The following is a 20,077-nucleotide window of genomic DNA, read 5'->3' on the forward strand; positions in this document are numbered from 1 at the left end:
GGGTAATAAGCCTGAGTAAGGAGAACCAGCTGATTCCAGAAAATAAAGGTGTTGACTGAAGAGCAGAATGCTAGAGGAGGAAAGCCCAGGACGCTGAAAGTTCTAAGTTGAAATAATCTCTGAACAAAGTCTATCAAGGTGGAAAGAATTCTATTGAGTTCAGAATTGTGTTCTTTTACTGAAATGTAAATTAAGGCCCAAAAGTGTGAAATGAGTTGTCAGTGTTGTCCAATTAGCTAGTGGGTGGCAGAGGGGGTTTCCTGTGCTGATGCTATTATTATACTTCAATGCCTTTTGCTCTGGTATGGTTTCAGTTTTTGTACAGGAAAGATGGGATGGGGAATTAAAGATCCTGTCCAGGAGACAGCCTGATTCAGGGGGAACTGACCAAAAGCTGACACTCACGTCACACTGAAGCTCATCCAGTTGGCACAAGTTCAGATGAGTTTGTATCCTTCTCTATACTTCAATTCTATTCTCTGAGATCTAAAGCTGGTGGCCACTGTAGTTTTATGATTCCACAGCTATGTTTGTCATCACCATCAAGCTAAAGAGGTATGTGACTGATTACTAATTGTCTTATAGAGCCACTGGTTGCTTAAGAAAGAGCTATATGTAATTCTGGTGCCATGGCCCAAGTACTAATCACAGATCTCTGTATCATTTCAGTCTTAGGCTGCCCTTGCACTCAATTCTGTGATATCCTCCACTCCACAATTAACTCCATTATTGATGGAGAGGTGTTTTGCTGTATGCATGTCTCTTTCTCCTTCTGTTTTTTTGTGTCTGCCTGCCTGCATGTTCATCTCTCTGTCTCTTAAAAACTGCAAAATCAATATGAGTTGACAAAAGGATATGATAACCAAAAGACTTAATATGATTTTAGGCTACATTAACAAAAGTCTAGTGTCTTGAGCAAGGGATGTGATACTCCTACTGTGCTCTGCCCTAGTCATACCACATCTGGAGGGATGCTGACAAACTAGAATACAAATGGAGAAAATAGTCAGGATGGCTAAGGGACTATATAAGCTTAGATGAAGGAACTTGGATTTTTTACCTGGAGAGAAGACTTAAGAGATACATGAGCATTGCCTGCAAAATATACAAAAAATATGTGATGTAGAAGGGAGAATACACTTATTCTGCTCCTCCCTAAAGGGCAGAACCAGAAGAAATGGGAGAAAATTTAAGAAAATCTTCTAAACAGGTCATACCAAGTGAAATGACCTGCCAAAGGTAACAAGTCATTTAGGCTTTGGCTCCTGACATGATAGGCTTGGTTCCAATTTTGGAGGCCTTTTACAAAATCTCCTTCATACCAACACCTAGGGAACCAGTAGGAGCTGAGGCAAAATCTTTCTGGTGGCTGCCTTAGCCAACAGGAGGCTAGGAAGGGGGTGAGAACTTCCATCAACAATCCGCTTTTTTCTGGAGCAGTAAACAGGCTCTCAGCTCTCTCGCATCACGCAGGTTAACAAGACAAAGAATCCAGCCAAGCGTTTATTTACATTACAAAAACACAAAGTACCTGTCACAGGAAGGGCTCATGCATGGGCTGTTTGCCTGTTGGGAACTCTGTAACACTATTTCAGGTATGGGGTGGCCTAGATGAAATCTGAAATCCTTTTTGAGTCTAACATTGGGAGTACATGCTGCTTCTTGTTTTCATTAACAGGGTGGCACAATGGTTGGAGCTTACTTTTTAAATGGGCCAGTTAAAAGGCAGCCCCAAGCTTGTTGAACTGGTTGGTTTGGGCTTTGATAATTACGCATTTTTCAGGGACTATGAAACAGAGGAAGGCTACTCTTTTCAAATTGTTTCTTCTTGGCTGCTGACCTCACCTTTAATTCATAACCTTCCAGCTTTCAATCCTGGGGTGGTTAATAAAATAGCTATGGACTGATGTTTGTCAATATGCTTTGAGAACTCCGTAAAGAAGATATATGAATTGGAGGGAAGGGTGTTTTGTGGCTGGCATTATTTGGAGCTGAGGTAAAATCTTGCTGGTGGCTGTCTTAGCCAAGAGAAGACTAAGGAGAAGGTGAAAACTAACTTCCATCCCCACTCTGTTTGTTCCAAGAGGCCTCTTACAGTAGGAGAAGAGTATATGGTATGGAATTTGACACTTGGTTACTGAAAAGACAGCAGGTGCTTTACCATATAGTAGTCGCACAGCCTACTGTCAGTCAATAAATATCAAGCACCTACTGTGCTAAGCACTGGAGATACAAATAAAGGCAAAAGACAATCCTTGTGCTCAAAGAGCTCACAAATGAATGTTGTGGTGATGCTCAATTGCTATGAACAGGTAATAAGGGTGGTAACATAGGCATCCCACTTTCCAAGTACAAATTTCATTTTGCAAACTTGTGTGAGAGACAGCAAAGTTTCCACATAACTTATTAGTTGATGGAGTCATTGAGAATAAGTCAGATAATAAGAAAGCTAGCTGACTGCAGGTGGACTTAACCAATCAGGAGACAGAAAATGGCCTTCAGAAAGTTACAAAATTTTTTATAAGAAGGTCCACAACTGAAACTGGTCTGAACCAGTCGGGAAAAATGACCTAGAATAACCTGGAGAAGGCTTTTCTTCACTGTGCTTGCTTAATGAGCCTCATGCATATATGCAGACACACCCCACGTAAAATTATCCCTCCATTTTCTGATCATGGGTCCTATGTTAAAGCATGTTTGGGAGGGGCGAATCCCCTCCCATCCACCAAGGATGGTTACATTATGGGCATGTAGAGAAGATGGTGACCTAATGGAGAATGGACCAATCCGTTTCCTGGTGGGAGGATCTGTCTTGGACTAACAGTATATATAGCTCATCCTGCTTCTGTATCCAGTGCTCTTCCTTCCTAAGGGGGGTAGGGGTTGAGCCTACTTTTGGCCAAAGGTGTTCAATTCCTCTGAACTCTACTGTAATAAATTTCCCTTGACACCTTATTAGTGTCAAGCATGTCTCTAATGTGTACTGGTGGATGATGTGTTACTTCATCTTTATGCTGGAGGTCCTGGGTGAATGAAGCTGGTCTTATCTCAGTTATTATAACACGTTAGGTCAACATGTGTTGTCCATATCCCTAAACTAAGTGCCCCATCTTAAAGGAAAAATTTCCATTGTCTGAATTCTTGCTAGTTGTACCTCTTTTTATATCTTCAGTCAGATTGGAGATATAGCGCAGTGTAGGAGAGAAAAAAGCAACAGGTTGAGAGTCAAGGAGATCTAAGTTCCAGGCCCAGCTCTGTCACTATCTACCTAACAAGGTTCTCATCAAAAAAGCAATTTGTAATCGGTAAAGTGCTATAAAAATATGAGCAGCTCTGATGGGATCTTGTTCTTACCTGCTTTGGCCTCTCACATGGTAGTGGGTCCCCAACTTTTCCCTTCATCTAGAAGAAAACACAAATGAATGTTTCTTGTAATTATTCTCTCAGGTAACACACAGAATGGATAAAGGCAAGAGAATAGCTAAATGATAGTCATAGAACACAGAAATCTGGAGTTGGCAAGGGAGCTTCAAATATAAAATATTAGAATGAGAACGTGCTTTAAAATATAACATAGACTGTCAGAGCTAGAAGAGACCAGAAAAGCAAAGTGACACACTTTACTCAAGGTCACACAACTAGTCTAGTCTGTGGCAGAACTAGGACTCCAACTCAAGTTTACTGACCCAGTGTTCTTTTGACAATATAGAGCCTATGCTGAACTAGACTTTTTACCCCCAAAGGAACTGATTACCTAAGGTGGCCTGTGGTCCTGTGATCATGGTGGACTAACTGAATAAGCAGCCAAGACGACTTTTTTTTTAGTTTTTTTTGTTAAGATTATTTAGTATTTTATTTTTCCCTAGTACATGTAAAAACAATTTTTAACATTAGTTTTTAAAACTTTGAGTTCCAAATTTTTTCTCTTCTTCTCTCCCCACATCCTCTCATTAAGAAGGCAAATAATTCAATAAAGGCACATACATGTGTAGTCATGCAATATATATACATAGTAGTCATGTTATGAAAGAAAACAGACCAAAAACCTCAAGAAAGATAAAGCAAAAAAAGTATGCTTCAATCTATACTCAGATATCAGTTCTTTCTCTGAGGATAAATAATATTTTTCATCATAAGTCCTTCAGAATTGTCTTAGATCACTGTATTGCTGAGAACAGCAAAGTCATTCACAGCTGATCATCTTACAATATTGCTGTTACTTTGTATAGAGTACATTTTACTCTGCATCAGCCCATGCAAGTCTTTTAGGTTTTTCTGAGAGCATGCTGCTCATCATTTCTTATAATAATATTCCATCATAATCACATACCACAACTTGTTCAGCCATTCCCCAATTGATGGGCTTCCCCTCAACTTCTAATTCTTTACCCTCAGAAAAGGGCTGCTATAAATATTTTTGTCAATTACCTTTTCTGTCCTATTAACCAATCTAAATGGTATGAGGTAGTACCTCAAAATTGTTGTAATTTGCATTTCTCCAATCAATGGTGAGTTAGAGTATTTTTTTCATATGCCTTTAGAGGGTTTTGATTATTTCATGTGAGAACTAATCATATCTTTTGATCATTTATCAACTGGGGAATGGCTCTTATTTTTCTAAATTTAACTCAGTTCTCTGAGTTTGAGAAATGAGGCCTTTATCAGAGAAACTTGCTTCAAAGTTCTTTTTCACAGTTTCTAATGCTAGCTGTATTTTCCTCCATCCTATTCCCCTCCACTTGTTTTATTCTCTCAAAGAGTTCTGCTTCTGACTACCCCCTTCCCCAATCTGCCCTTTCTTCTAACACACACCTCCTTTCTCTTATCCCATTCCTGTAGGGTAAGACAGATTTCTATACCCATTTGAGTGTGTATGTTATTCCCTCTTTCAGCCAATTCTGATGAGAGTAAGGTTCACTCACTTCCCCTCACATCCCTCCTCTTCCCCTCCACTGTAAAAGCTTTTTCTTGTTTCTTTTATGAGAGATAACTTACCCCATTCTACCTCTCTCTTTCTCTTTCTCCCAGTATACTCCTCTCTCATTCCTTAATTTTATTTTTTAAGATACTTCTTTATATTCAACTCACACTTGTGCCCTCTATCTCTATATGTTCTAACTACTCTAATAATGAGAAAGGTCTTATGAGTTACAAATTATCATCTTCCCATGTAGGAATGAATATAAACAGTTTAACCTTGTTAACTCCCTTATGATTTTCCTTTCCTGTTCGCCTTTTTATGCTTCCCTTGAATATTGCATTTGAAAGTCTCATTTTCTATTCACTCTGGTCTTTTCATCAAGAATTCTTAGAAGTCCTCTATCTTTGAACGTCCATTTTTTTTTCCCACAGAAGGACTATACTCAGTTTTGCTGGATAGGTGATTCTTGGCTATAATCCTAGCTCCTTTGCCCTCTAGAATATCTCATATTCCAAGTCCCTTCTCCAATCCTTTAATGTAGAAGTTGCTAAATCTTGTGTTATCCTGACTGTGGCTCTACCACACTTGAAATGTTTCCTTCCAGCTACTTGAAATATTTTCTCCTTGACCAGGAAACTCTGGAATTTGGCTATAATATTCCTGGCAGTTTTCATTTTGATATTTCTTTCAGGAGGTGATTGGTGGATTTTTTCAATTTCTATTTTACCCTCTGGTTTTAGACTATTGGGGCAGTTTTCCTTGTTAATTTCTTGAAAGATGATGTCTAGGTTCTGTTTTTGATGATGGCTGTCAGGTAGTCTAATAATTTTAAAATTATTTCTCCTGGATCTGTTTTCCAGGTCAATTGTTTTTCCAATGAGCTATTTCATATTGTCTTCTATTTTTTCATTCTTTTGGTTTTGTTTTATTGTTTTTATTTGATTTCTCATAAAGTCATTAGCTTCCATTTGCACCATTTTAAGTTTCAAAGATTTATTTTATTGAGTGAGCTTCTCGACCTCCTTTTCCCTTTGGCCAATTCTGGTTTTCAGGGCATTCTTCTCCTCATTGGCTTTATAAACCTCTTTTGTCATTTGGGTTAGTCTATTTTTTAAAGTGTTATTTTCTTCAGCATTTTTTTGGGTCTCCTTTAGCAAGCAGTTGACTCGTTTTTCATGATTTTCTTGCATCACTCTCATTTCTCTTCCCAATTTTCTTCTATGTCTCTTACTTGATTTTCAAAATCCTTTTTTGAGCTCTTCCATGATCTGAGACCAATTCATATTTTTCTTGGAGGCTTTGAATGTAGGAACTTTGACTTTGTTGTCTTCTTCTGAATGTGTTTTGATCTTCCTTGTCACCACAGTAATTGTCAATATTTTTTTCTATTGTTTGCTCATTTTCCCAGCTTATTTGAACTCTTTGCTAAAGTAGGGCTCTGCTTCCAGGGTGGAAGGCACATTGTCCCAAGCTTCAGGGGTTTTGTGCAGTTATTTTTAGAGATAATTCTAGGGACCTATAAATTTTCAGTTCTTCTAGGGTGGTATAATTTAAGGAGAGAGGTTTACTAATCTTCTGACCTGTGCTCTTGTCTGTGAGCAACCACAAATTCTTTTCTGTCCTGGAACTGTGAGAAAGGTACTGCCTTCCACTGCTGCTGCAAGCTCTGCTATGCTAGTACTCCTCCTTGCCCCAGGACTGCCACCCAGGACTGTGGTCCAAATCTGAGCATGGGCAAAGCAACAGAGTCGTGCCTCAGTACTAGCAAAAGAGCCTTATAATCTCCTTTTGATCAGTTTGACTCCCTTACTGTCTAGAGGCTGAGAGTTCCAGAAGCAGCCACTGCACTGCTACTGATTCAGTCAGTTCCAAGTCTGCTCCTGGTTTGCCGGGGTTGGGGCTGTGCTAGTGTGGCTTGCAATGGACTGCACTCCACTCTCATTCAGGTGTGATAGACCTTTCCTGCGGACCTTTCAAGTTGTCTTTGATGTCTGTGGGCTAGTGATTCAGTTGCCCTGAGGCCTGCTCTGGGTTTTCTGGGGCTAGTCTGGGCTAGCATGGCCTGCGCTGGGCTGGGCTGAATTCCTTTCTCATCTTGGTGCAACAGAGTTTTCCTGCTGCTCTTCCAAATTGTCTTGGGCTGGAAATTTGTTTCACTTGGTCTTTTTGTGGGTTTTGCTGCTCTCTGTTTAGGACCATTTTTAAAAGGTATTTGGAGAGATTTGGGGGAACAGCTCAGGTGAGTCCCTGCCTTTACTCAGACATCTTTGCTCTGCCTCTCCCCAAAAGCACTATATACCTGAAGCACAATTTTAGCTTATAGTCTACTGACCGCAAACAACAGAATGGTTTTGTCAGGAAAGAAACAACATTGGGTAGGTAGGACCGTGACAAGCCTAGGCTGTTTTGTGAGTTGGTAGGAGATAAATAAAAATATAGATTGGCCAAAGCGAACACAGAAGAAGAGAGTGTCATCTAAAATATAAAATATTTGTATTGTCATCTTCTACTATCCACGTGCCAAACCTCAATGAGAAGGCTGTTCATAGGAAGGCAGTTCATAGGAACTTCCTATCAGTTCATAGGAAGGCAGTGTTTTTCCTGAGGCCCAGATAGCTTATGGGTTCCCCAAAGTCATATAGGTAGCAAGTGGCAAAGCTAGTATTTGAACCCATGTCTTCTAACTCACAAATCCAGAACTCTTTCCACTGTACTCTATTACATTTTCCTAAACAGAAAGGTCCTTTAAAGTAGAGACTATGCCATTTTTTATCTGTATTTATATGCATATATATGTATTTATATATGTATATATGTATACATACACATACACACATACATGTGTGTACATGTGCATACTGCTGCTTGCTAGCTATGTGATTTTGGGTATGTTACTTCTCTGCTCTGAGTCTGATGTTCTTCAACCTGTAAAACTGGGATGATTCTACTTGTTTTATCCCCTTCATACAATTATTGTGAAGATCAGAGGGACTTCAAAGACCCTTGGAAATATCTAATTCTCTTAGAGAAATACATTTTTCTGAGTAAGTTTTTTTTCTATTTTGTTTTTCCATTTTTTTAAAAAGTACAAACTTAACAAATATCAAATAGTCATTTTGATACATATGTTATTGCTGTTGAGTCATTTTCTGTGTCTGACCTCATTTGGGATTTTCTTGGCAAAGATACTGGAATGGTTTGCCATTTCTTTCTCTAGCTCGTTTTACAGATAAGGAAACTGAAGCAAACAGGGTTAAGTGACTTGCCCAGAGTCACACTGCTAGCATCTGAGGTCAGATTTGAACTCAGGAGGATAAGCCTTCCTGACTTCAGGACTGGCACTCTATCCACTATATCACCTAGTTGCCTATTGTGTGTGTGTGTGTGTGTGTGTGTGTGTGTATGTACACATATATATATGTATGTATATAGGCATATAAATGTGTGTGTATATATATATATACTATAAAGTTTTATAAATGTGTATTTGAATACATATACATATATGTACACACATACAACATTATACATGAAACCTGAAATCTCTATTATGCAGAGTTTTCTTTTTATCATGAAATCAACATGGAAGTTTCAAAGTTTTCCTGCTTCTCTGTGATTCCTTATGACCTTCCTGTTCTCATTTTGAGGGAGAGGGAAGGTGGTTGACCATTATCATTAGTCCACTTTTCTTTCCTTCCCACTTTTTCCATCAATTGAAAAAATAACAGACAACCAAAACTCTTGGAATATTCAAGTCCTTAAAACAAAGTTGTACGTTGACCATGTCCAAATATGTATCTCATGATGTATTTTAAGTCCATTACCTTTGTCAAGATATGGGCAACATACTTTATCACTGGTACTGAGGAATCATGGTTGGTCATTACTTTCATCAGTTTTTAAGACTCAAAGTATTGTTTTTCTTTATAATGTTGTCCATGTATAAATTATCCCCCTGAATCATACTTTACTCTGTATAAGTTCATACAAGTCTTCCCAGATTTCTCCAAAAGTATCCCATCATTTCTTATGGTTCAATAATATTCTATTACATTTACATACCATAATTTGTTCACCTATTTCCCAATTGATGGGCACCCCTTTAATTACCATTTCTTCACCACTACAAAAAATCACTAAAAATATTTTTGTAATTTTTTTTTTTTTTGGCCTTTTCTCTTTGACCTCTGGAGCATAGGCCTAGTAGTAGTATTTCTGGATCAGAGTGTATGAGCTGTTTAGTGACTTTCAAGGGATAGCTCCAAATTGCTTTCTAAAATGGATGGAGCAATTTCACAACTCCACCAACAATATATCGATGTGCCAATTTTCCTGCAACTCATCAAGCATTTGCCATTTTCTTTTTTGGTCATCTTCAACAATTTTACTGGTTGTTTACTGAGTAGAATCTCAGAAGCTGCTTTAATTTCTATTTCTCTGAATATTCAAGATTGAGTTTTTTTTGCATATAATTATCAAAAACTTGGATTTCTTCCTTTGAAAACTGCTCATTAATGTCCTTTCATAGATCTTACAAATCTTGAAAGGAGACTTTTTAGCAGAGAAATTTGCTACACATTTTTTTTCAATGAATTCATTTTGCCACCTGGTACAATCAAGTGTGGGACCCTACACTTCCAGGGCTCTAGCCCAAGCTTTAGTAATGAGGGGGGACTTCAAAGTTGCCTTGAAAGCCAGAAAGTGCAGATAGAGAAATGTAGAAATTAGAGCTGGAGGTGATAGAGGCCCTGATTGGGATTGGTAGACTTCTCAAGGTGCCCTCTTGGCCCATTCTTCTGCTCTGTGGGGTTGCTGCACTGGTATGCATCCCCAGGTTGGCCTTGTACCTCCTCGTTGTATTTACAGCGTGTGTAACCTCTCAGATGAGGGCATTACCTGGTTGGGGTGATCAACTGTTTTGTTTTGGACAAAGTCCAAGTACATTGTTCCCTTTTGGAAAGAAGATTAGTTGGAGGCTTTATATGATGGGCAGTTTTAACCCAAACTTCTTTAGTCCACAAGAGAACAGCATTTGGTATAGCACTGCCCCGTCTTTCCTTCCTCTCACCCCTAATGAGCTGAAGGGGTATGTTGTTACTCATTTTTCAGTCATGTCTGATTCTTTGTGACCCCATTTGGATTTTCTTGGCAGAGATACTGGAGTGGTCTGCCATTTCCTTCTCTAGTTCATTTTACAGATGAGGAAACTGAGGCAGAGACAGTTAAGTGATTTGCCCAGGGTCACACAGCTAGTTAAGTGTCTGAGGCCACATTTGAACTCCAGTCTTCTCCAGGCCCAGCACTCTTTCCATTGCCCTTAAGGAATAACTCTGTTAAACAGATCTGATTGGTCTTAGCTTCAGGGGATAATAAATCCAAGTAGGCTTTCCCCAAGTAGACTTGGATTTTCTTAGACCATATAAATCAACATATCTTTTATCATGCCAGCCCTAATGACCAGGCTAGTTTCCCCAAGTGAATGAAGGGAGTGTGTCCAGAGAAGCTAAGTGTCACTGTATCCTAATTTCATACACTTGCTGTGTGAGAACAAAACAAACTTTCTTTTGTCAACTATTTAATGATTTCCCAGTGAGTCCCCACATTGAAACGGAAACTCTTGTTAGAGCTGTTAGAGCTGCCTCTAACAGGGGATACAATAATACAGTGCCTTCATGGAATGTAATAAGTATCTAAATTAAATGGGTTTTCTGATAAACAGTGGAGTGAAGGAGGTTAGGTTGTTTCTAAAGTTAAGATAGAAGGTGGAAATTAGGTGCACTCAAAATTACCATGTCTTCTGAATCTCTTCATTTGCTCACAACGAACAGGGTATGGAGCTAGCTGGGTAAACGTAGCTAGATAAAGTGCCTTCTATGAGTAGCACCCCAGGGCTACCACTGCCTCTCTCCCCCAAAGGAAGTGGGGGGTAGCAGGTCCACTACCAAGGGACAGTGATGTCAGGGGCTATGAAGCTGGTCACTGAGGGTCAAGAGCCAGCATGGGGATATGGAAGAATGACTATACAAAGCAAGACCCCTCCATGTGAGTTGTTTCAACTGGGGCCTGGTGACTATTCAAAAGACCCATTCTCCAGTGCTCAGTGGTTTTGGGCATCTAACTCCATACCTTTGAATAATAGTTCTCATTTAGTAGAATGTGGATAATTAAATTTATGTAAATTGTCTATATGATGTAACTACTGTACTCAATTCTTATCACTTATAGTCTTCAGCTGCATACTTGTTATAATTATGCAACTTGGCCGATGAGATGGGAAAATCTCATTCAAGCATTTCCCTGCTCCTCCTCTTTGGCTGGTGCCTGTCACTGGCCTGGTCTTTAATTCCAACCTATCTAAAGCTGACTGTGCCTCTTGAGACAGACAGAAGGAAGTCCAGGAGGCCACCAGCTCACATGGAAAAAGGGTATTTACCTTATGAGCAGTATCAACATCCTCAAATTATTTCAACATTTCATTTTTAAGATGTAAATAAATGTCTTGGAGATTCAAAGACAAATTTACTAATTTTCTTCTTAAAACTTTTGAAAAGTGAGTTTTATTTATGGTTTTTATTTTTATATCACAGTCATTTCTAGATATTCAACTTCACCTACCTAAATTGAGCTTTCTCTTGTAAGAAAGAATGAGATAAGTGGCACCTTTCCCCAGTGAATGCTCAAAGGATGTGAACATAATTACCAAAAGAAGAGTCAGAAATTATCATCAACCAAATGAAAGAATAATCCATATCACAAATAATAAGAGATGCAGTATGGTATGTAGTCAGAAAGCCTCAAAGTTAGGAAGAGCTGAGTTAGAGTCCCACCTAACACATCCTGAATTGGTAATTTTGGGCAAATCACAAGGCAAGTAAATGCCTGCACAACTCTAAGATTCTAAGTTGCAGAGCAGGTACAGATAGACTAGAGAATTCTTTTTTTTTTTTTTTAATCGCAGATCCCATCCAAAATAAAAAGAGAAATAAAATCAAAATGCTTGTAAAAACAAAAGACAACTAAAATTGTTCAGAACAGCAGTGTGTGTGTATGTTTATACATACACACACACATTATTTGTATGTATGTGTGTGTATAGCAAAAATTCAGAAACAAAATAAGTGCCCATTGATTGGAGGATGACTAAAAAGTTGTGGTATATGAATAGAATATTACTATTCCATAAGAAGCCACAAATCTGAAGAATTCAGAGCAGCATGGGAAGTCTTTCATGAAGTAATACTAATTAAGTAGAAACAGGAAAACAATTTACACAGTGATGCCAATAATGTAAACAGAACAATAAACCAAAATCAAACACTATAATTACTGTTTTAATTATTATTATATTAATTAATTCTAATTAGGACTAGAAAAGAGATGAGAAAATGTACCACTTTTTGAAAATTGGAAAATATTTAACAAAATTTTTTAAAAAGGCAAGGAGAACTCCCTATACTAATGCAGCTTCACAACAGTTCTTCAGTTTAGTCTTAAAGTTGCTTAAAGGTGCTAAGAATAAGAAGTGACTTGCCTAGGGTCAAACTGCCAGTGTGTATCAGAACTTGAAAGCAGGCCTTCCTTACTTTGAGCCTGGCTCATTTTTTATTGTACAATAACATTTCGTTACATTTATATGCCATAATCTGGTCATCCTTTTCTCAGTTCATAGGCACTTACTTTGTTTCCAGTTCTTCACTACCACAAGAAATACTATGAAAATTTTTATATTTATATCTTTTTTAAACAAACAAATCTCCTAAGGGTTATATGCTTAGTAGTGGAATCACTGGATCATTAGGTATAAGCAGTTTAGTCATTTCTCTTACTTAATTCCAAACTATTTTCCATGCATTTGACTGATTCACAGCTTCACCAACAGTCTTATTAGTGTACCTGTTTTCCCATAGCCCTTCCAACATTACGTCTTTCCATTTTTTTGGTCATCTTGGTTGATTTTCAGGGTATGAGGTAAAACCTCAAAGTTGTTTTGATTTGCATTTTTGTTTTTTAGTGATTTGGAGCATGTTTTCATATGCCACTCATTACTTTTCTGTATCAGAAATCTAAGTAAAAATTAATGAAATGGGGCAGCTAAGTGGCATAGTGAATAGAGCACTGGCCCCGGAGTCAGGAGAACCTGAGTTCAAATGCAGCCTCAGGCACTTGACACTTACTAGCTGTGTGACCTTGAGCAAGTCACTTAACCCTAACTGTCCTGCCTTCCCCCCTCCAAAAACAAAATTAATGAACTAAGGCAAATTTGTCCTTGGAGGAGGATTTCTGAAATTGAAAACAGCCAAGAATATGATGTAAGATTATGGGTGTGGCATAAGGTTTGGATAGGTAGGGAAAAGGTTTTATAGCCTCTCAGTCTCAGATCAGTGGGACCATTCCCCAAATTTTCAATTGACTTGGAATCTTGTCTACCACTCCTCTATGGTCCTATGGAATCACAACAGATGCTCCCATAGATGAGGAGGAATTTGGCAGATTTGGCCATGGCATTTGAATAGTATGTAATTGGAATACTATGAATATAACTATGCATTCCCAGTATAAATACAAGCTGGTTATAGTGTACAGTTTTTGTAATATGTTGTATTTGCCTCTTTGCTAATATTTTATTTAAAATTTTTGCATCCATGTCCAGGGAAACTGATCTACAGTTTTCTTTTTCTGCTTTGACTCTCCCCGGTTTATATATCTGGACCACATCTATGTCACAGAAGGGATCTGGCAGGATCCTTTCTTTTGTTATTTTTGCAAATAATTTATGTAATGCTGTAATTAACTTTTCTTTGAATTTTTATGAATCTATCAGGTCCTGGAATTTTTTTTTACTTATGACTTTTTTCAACTTCTTCCTCTGAAATTGGGTCACTTAAAATTTCTATTTCTTATTCTGTTAATTTGGGTATCTGTATTTTTTATAAATATTCATTTATTTGTTAAGAGAAACCTCACATGGAATGGGGAGGGGATTTGTAAATATTTGTGATGTAAAAATAACATGTCACTAAAACTTTTTAAAAAAAAGAAATACTAAGATGGAGTCTAGGAATAGGGTAGTCTGGTTATTGCTCATCATTCTCAGAAAACTGCAGAGAGCACAGGACTACATGAGAAGAAACAAAGGAACATAACTTTGCAAGAATCCTTGGGATGATGCCAAAAATGAGCTCAGATAACAAATCAAATGAAAATGAACCAGGCTCATGCCTTAACTTAACACTGCAAAGAAATCGAAGTCATATTAGGTCTCTATTTTTCAAGGTACAGACCCTGACTGGAATACACCATGATCCTTAGTCATGGAATAGGGACATCCAGAAAGACTTTTAAAGGGCTAGACAAGTTGGAGATGCTTGACTTCCCAGACTGCTTCAACTTTAATTCCCCGCTGACCTACCACTAACTAGCAACCAGCTCTGTCACTCAATTATAAACATAAACAGGACAGGATGTCAGCTAGTCAGTGCAAATTCAAATTGACTGGACAAACAAATGCCTATTCTGTTTAAAGGAATATTCTTTAGCACTGTAGCTAAAAATAAAAAAAAGTTCTTGCCCTCAAGTAGCTTATATTCTAGTAGGAATGCAAACATGATGAGAGAAATTATGCCTAGAATGAAATTTCTTACAACAGTTCACATGGGTACTCTCCTAGATCTGGATGGACAGAAAGCCACAGAGGTAACAAGGGCCCCATCAATAAGACAAATAGATTGGCAGGCTGCATGCTCTTTACAACTTGTTTTTAGTCTGATAGTTAATTGAATTACTTGACCAAAAGTGGTCAGGACCTGTACCCATGTCATTGGGACTTGCAGTGATTTCTGTGCATTATCTTGCCTGAGGTCAAGGAAAATAACCAGATGTCTTAAGAGGCACTGAATAACTGATTCATAAGTGATACCAGTAGATCCAAACTGACACTACAGTTCCTTTGTTAGACCTCTGGGAGACAAGTTAACTGAGTGAACTGTCTGAACTGGTGAAGTGCCTAGCTTAACCAGATAGTAGTATTTGGTAGTGTTCTGATTTATTCCTGAATATATGATAGGAATAGATATATTGGAAAATTGGTATATATAGTGTATTAGTTTTCTAATCCAGAGTATTTGAGCCAACTAGATTGACTAGGCAGAATGGTGCTTCCAGTGTCCTCTACAATCATAAACCAAAAACATTACCACTTAGCACAGGGAACCAAAAGCAATAATAGTAGTCATTGAGAAATGGACATCAAAGGCTTTTTGCTCAATGACCACTTTGGTGATATGAGATGAAAAGAAAGGTAATCATCCCAAGGGCCTAAACTTGGAGTATTTTGCAGTATGATAATAAAGTACGTGGCTTTGGAGATGGTGCACATTTATCCTAATTCGTATCGTTAACAGCATAGCCAGACGGTGAGTACAGGAATAGGAGATCAGAAATAAAGAAATAAAGAAATCTGGGGCAGGAATCTGAATGGAGGTAGTCATATAAGTCTTTATTTGTTCCATGTTAATGCCCACCATTGAAGAACAGCACAACAAGATCAACTGAACCATGTAATCTATAACAGAAGCTTCTGAAATAGGCTGTCCAGGCTCCCGTGTCTGAGCAGAGTGGACATGGAGGATGTGTCTGGTAACATCATGGGATGCTATTACTACATTTGATCTCTCTTATGGGGCAGCCAATTATACCAGCTTATAATCAGTCTTGAACTTTAAAAATGACAAAATACCTCAAAAATGGCAGACTGGTTATAGGCAATCTGTTACAGTGGGGATCAAGTTAGAGGTTTGCTCTAAGTTGTATTAATACTCAGAAATTTGTCTTTGCATTCCCAAGCTGCTGAGTAATAGCAAATAACCAGCCAGTATGTGCCTAAACAGACTACCTCCTCCAAGACTGCTGTGAAATTCATGCTCTACAGCTTATAGTCAGAGATTCCATATTTGACCACTAAGAGAATCTAACAATGGGCCCAAGAACATGGACTTTCTTCATTTTATATCATTTTGAAGTAGCTGACATTACAGAATGCTGGAACAGGCTAATTAAATAAAATACCTTTTAGGGAACCAAACACTTGCATGTCTGAGGAGGCATGATAGCCTCTGCAGATAATAATGCGGCCTTAATCAACAACCGCTATTTGGCTTAGTCACTCCTTTCAGTAGGACAAAAAGGTCTAAGAATCAAGAAATGTTTAATAGAATAATTTTCACTATCACAAATATTAAAGTGAGGAGTTGTGGACTCCTCAATTCACACCCATGGTTTTCAGAGCCCTTGGCCCATTCATTCTTGAACCTCCAGTGGTTCCTGAGCTTAGACCTCTTATCACACTATCCATCTGGGGTAAGTGATATAGTCCAGTGACTCTTTAGGACTTAAACTTTCTCACCCTAAAAAACAGAAAGAAAGCTAGAAGTATGGGATGCCAGCCTTGAACCATAATGATACTTATACTATATGGTACTTACTGTTGGGAGTGATGGTCAGGAGGAAATGATTTCTTCATGAACTATAATTGCTAACATAGTTTTATTTTAAATTAAACCAGGATTTGATGTACCCACTCATATATTTGGCATTAACTAGCATGTGCCACTATATTATTATAAAATGTATCTGTTCCTTCCCGATGAATTATCTTTCAAGGTACAATACCTGAAATAAATTTGTTGTTGTTGTTGTTCTTATTCAATCATTTCTGACTCTTCATTACCTCAATTGGGATTTTCTTGGCAAAAATACTGGAGTGGTTTGCCATTTCCTTCTCCAGCTTATTTTACATATGAGGAAACTTGAGGCAATCAGGGTTAAGTGACCTGCCCAAGGTCTCATAGCTACTAAGTGTCTGAGGTCATATTTGAACTTAAGCCTTCCTAACTCCAGGCCCAATGGATGGATTAGCAGGCCACAAAATATATAGGTAGAATAATGTTTTTAAATACAGAGAATAAAGTACAATTGGAACCAATTATTGTGAAATATAGTTATCAGAATATATTTTAAAAAATAATTTCAAGGACCCCAGATTAAGGACTCTTGCTGTTTACAAATATATTCTCTCCCTTTTTCCCCCTGATTTGTTGTTGTTTAGTTGTTTCAGTTGTGTCTTATTCTTTGTGACTTTGTTGGGGGTTTTCTTGGCAAAGATATTGAAGTGATGTGCCACTTCTTTCTCTAGCTCATTTTACAAATGAGGAAATAGAGACAAAAAGGGATAAGTGATTTGCCCAGGCTCATACAGGGAGTATATATTTGAGGCTGGATTTGAATTCAGGTCTTTCTGACTTAAGTCCTGGCACTCTGTCCACTGTGTCATTTAGCTGCCTCCCCTTAATTATTAATCAGTCAACAAACATTTATCCTACTATCTTCCAGGGACTGTAGTAGGTGCTGCTTTCAAATAAATGTTGAGTTTGTCTCCATGGTGGAAATTTTCCCTCCCCCCAAAAAGACATCATCCTAAGCTAAGGCAGCCTCTTTTTTTCCATCTGGCAGGTAAGTTACCAGCTGAGGACTGAAAAACATAAACCATTAAGGGCTGAGGTATGGGTTACTCTGTGGGAGTTAACAGTATTGTCCTTTGCCTCACAGCCAAGGAACCGAGTGTCAAAGGGATATTGGGCCACTGGGACATACGTCAAGGTTTAAAAGACTTTAGCAAACAGGTATAGCCTCCATGTCAATGTTTAATGGGGAGCCCACCTGTTTAAGGATGATAGAGATAGACCTTAGAAATCTTTTGATTGTAGTCTAATTTCCCATTTTATAGTTAAGAATACCAAATCCCAGAGACAGAATATGATTGTTTAGGGGTGGCACTGAGAGATAATGACAAAGCTGGAAAGAGAAACCAGGCCTTCTGGCCTCCAAGAGTTCATTAACACTATATTGAGTAGTAACTTTTCCTGTCAGGAAAGCTAAGACTAGATTGTTTTTTGCTTATTTGTTAAATTTTCCGTGACTCTTCTGTTCTATCAAGCCCAAGGGGCTGAGAATTCAGTCTTGTCCCTTTCTCCTGCCACTATTCTCCTCATTAAATAGTTCCATATTTGTTCAAATATATATGTTCAACCTTTGCCAAATCACTTAATCTCTTAGTGTTGTAGGCATCTCTCTAAAACTATATCTACATTGCAGAGAAGGTGCTGACTTGTATTGGTCAAAGGAACTTCCTCAGCATCACAGGTCCATTCTATCTGCATCCTATCCTAACTCATTAAGTATTCATTTATGTTCAAACTATTCTGGGTTATGCAGGGCACTAATGCCATAATTAAATTCAAAATGCATATGCCCAATCCATGAAGGAACATGTAGAAAACAGATTTCTGTTGACAGGCAAGAGATCATCAAGATTTCTTTAAAGAGAAAAGTCACTTTGGGCCCAGATGCATCTGCAGAATTGAATCTTTCCTCCTGAATTGTTTCAGTACCCTAAGGTCTAAGGTTTTTGTTCAGAATTAAAAAAAAAAAAAGATCAACTTAACAGCTCTTTGTCCATGAGAGACAATGCTAGGAAAAATCACTGGACTTAGATTCAAAAGACAGGCCCTAGTTCTGGCTCCAACATATCCCAATGATGTGGGCAGGCCATTTTACATCTCTATGCCTTCTTTTATTGTCTGCAAAATGAGGTTAGTAATGTTAGTACTACTTATCTCAGAGGTTGTGAAAAAAATGCTTTGTAGATTATAAAGCACTATATCACTATTTGTTATTACTGCTAATCTCTAGTTATTATTATTGTTATTATTGCTATTAATCTCCATTTCCTTATTTGTAAAATGGGAATTATAAGGTTACTTGTTCAACTTCCCTCCCAGAGATACTAAAGGAAAACTTAGTTTTGTATAAAGTGCATTCTCCTTCCATATCTGTTGTTAGGTATACACACAAATCTTTCTATCCATGTTTTTAAAATGTGTCCATATCTGGTGGTAAAGCTTCTTCCTTTGGGCTCCACAGGGTCAGAGCCAGCCACTTATGCTATGAGACAGGTCTGAAGTCCACCACAATTGTTTTCATAAAGTTAATGGGCAAGCATAGGAGATTAGACAATGAATCTGCAGTCCAGTTGATTTTGGGTAGACAGGACCAATTCTGTTTCACTTAATCTTTCTGACCAAAGGGAAAATATTTATCTTTAATCCCTTTGGAAAGTGGCCATTTGACTGCTGCACCAGTAACATCTATCTGTCTTTACCGAAGGAAACATAGCCTTTCATAAGGGTTATTTAGGCTCCTGTAATGACAATATGCTCATTACTGAGCTATTTATCTCATCAGCTGCCTTCTATGAGCTGAGAAATTGTCTGCTGAATATGCTATGCCCAAACATGTTTCTTTTGGCATTTTCCCTCCCTGAATACAGATGCAGCTGAACCAAAGCTCTGTTTAGTGGCAACTGAGATCAGAATGAATTTAGGCCTTAAGTCCTGGCTCTGCCCCTAACTAGCTGTGGAACTTGGCCAAGTTACTATTTCCTCTCTCTGGGACTCAGTACCTTCATTTGAAATATGAGATGTTTGAACTAAACAATGTTCAAAGACTTTCTAGTTTTAACATTCTGTAATTCTGTGATCTCAAATTAGGGAGGGACAAGATACATCCTCACCCAAAGAGGATCCTTGAGGCTCAGTCTACAGTGCAGTTCAGTATAAGGATCTTGACAAATCAAATTAGCAAATATTTATTGAGTCTAATACTACATATAAGACATTAACCTATTTGTATAAATGTGTTTATGCACATAACATGAATTGTTGTATTATAAAGTGTCTATGTTTTCTTTTTTCCAACTAGATAACAAATACCTCAAAGAAAGGAAATAGCTTTCAAATTTTTTGAAATTCTCTCATGTCACAGAACCATAGAGGGTTACAGAATGAAGGGATCTCAGAACATCAAGTATTCTACCTCTTGTAGTCATGAGTTCTTTGAAGGCATGAACTGTCTTGTCTTTATCTTTATAAACATGGTACCTTGAATATACGTGTCTAATGTTTGTTGAATCTTGACTTTTAAATAGAATGCTGGAGTTGTAAGGAACTTTAGAAGAAAAAAATGTTAATGCTTAGAAAACAGCATATTAAATATGGAAGAAACTTGAGAGAAATTACCTAGTTCAGTCTCATTCTACAAAGG

The 20,077-nt window shown here is 37.9% G+C and overlaps 1 protein-coding gene across 4 annotated transcripts in view; it reads right to left on the reverse strand.

The window, feature by feature from the left end:
* Nucleotides 1-20,077, reverse strand: part of FAXDC2 (fatty acid hydroxylase domain containing 2) — a 62,689-nt gene that overhangs the window by 11,264 nt on the left and 31,348 nt on the right. For all 4 annotated transcript variants that reach the window (XM_072630816.1, XM_072630818.1, XM_072630817.1 and 1 more), the window contains one exon: nt 3,355-3,402. In XM_072630816.1, coding sequence (XP_072486917.1) covers nt 3,355-3,402 — 48 coding nt within the window. The remainder of the gene's footprint in view (nt 1-3,354; nt 3,403-20,077) is intronic.

This window comes from Notamacropus eugenii, chromosome 1 (assembly GCF_028372415.1).
Source record: "Notamacropus eugenii isolate mMacEug1 chromosome 1, mMacEug1.pri_v2, whole genome shotgun sequence".
NCBI classification, from domain to species: Eukaryota; Metazoa; Chordata; class Mammalia; order Diprotodontia; family Macropodidae; genus Notamacropus; species Notamacropus eugenii.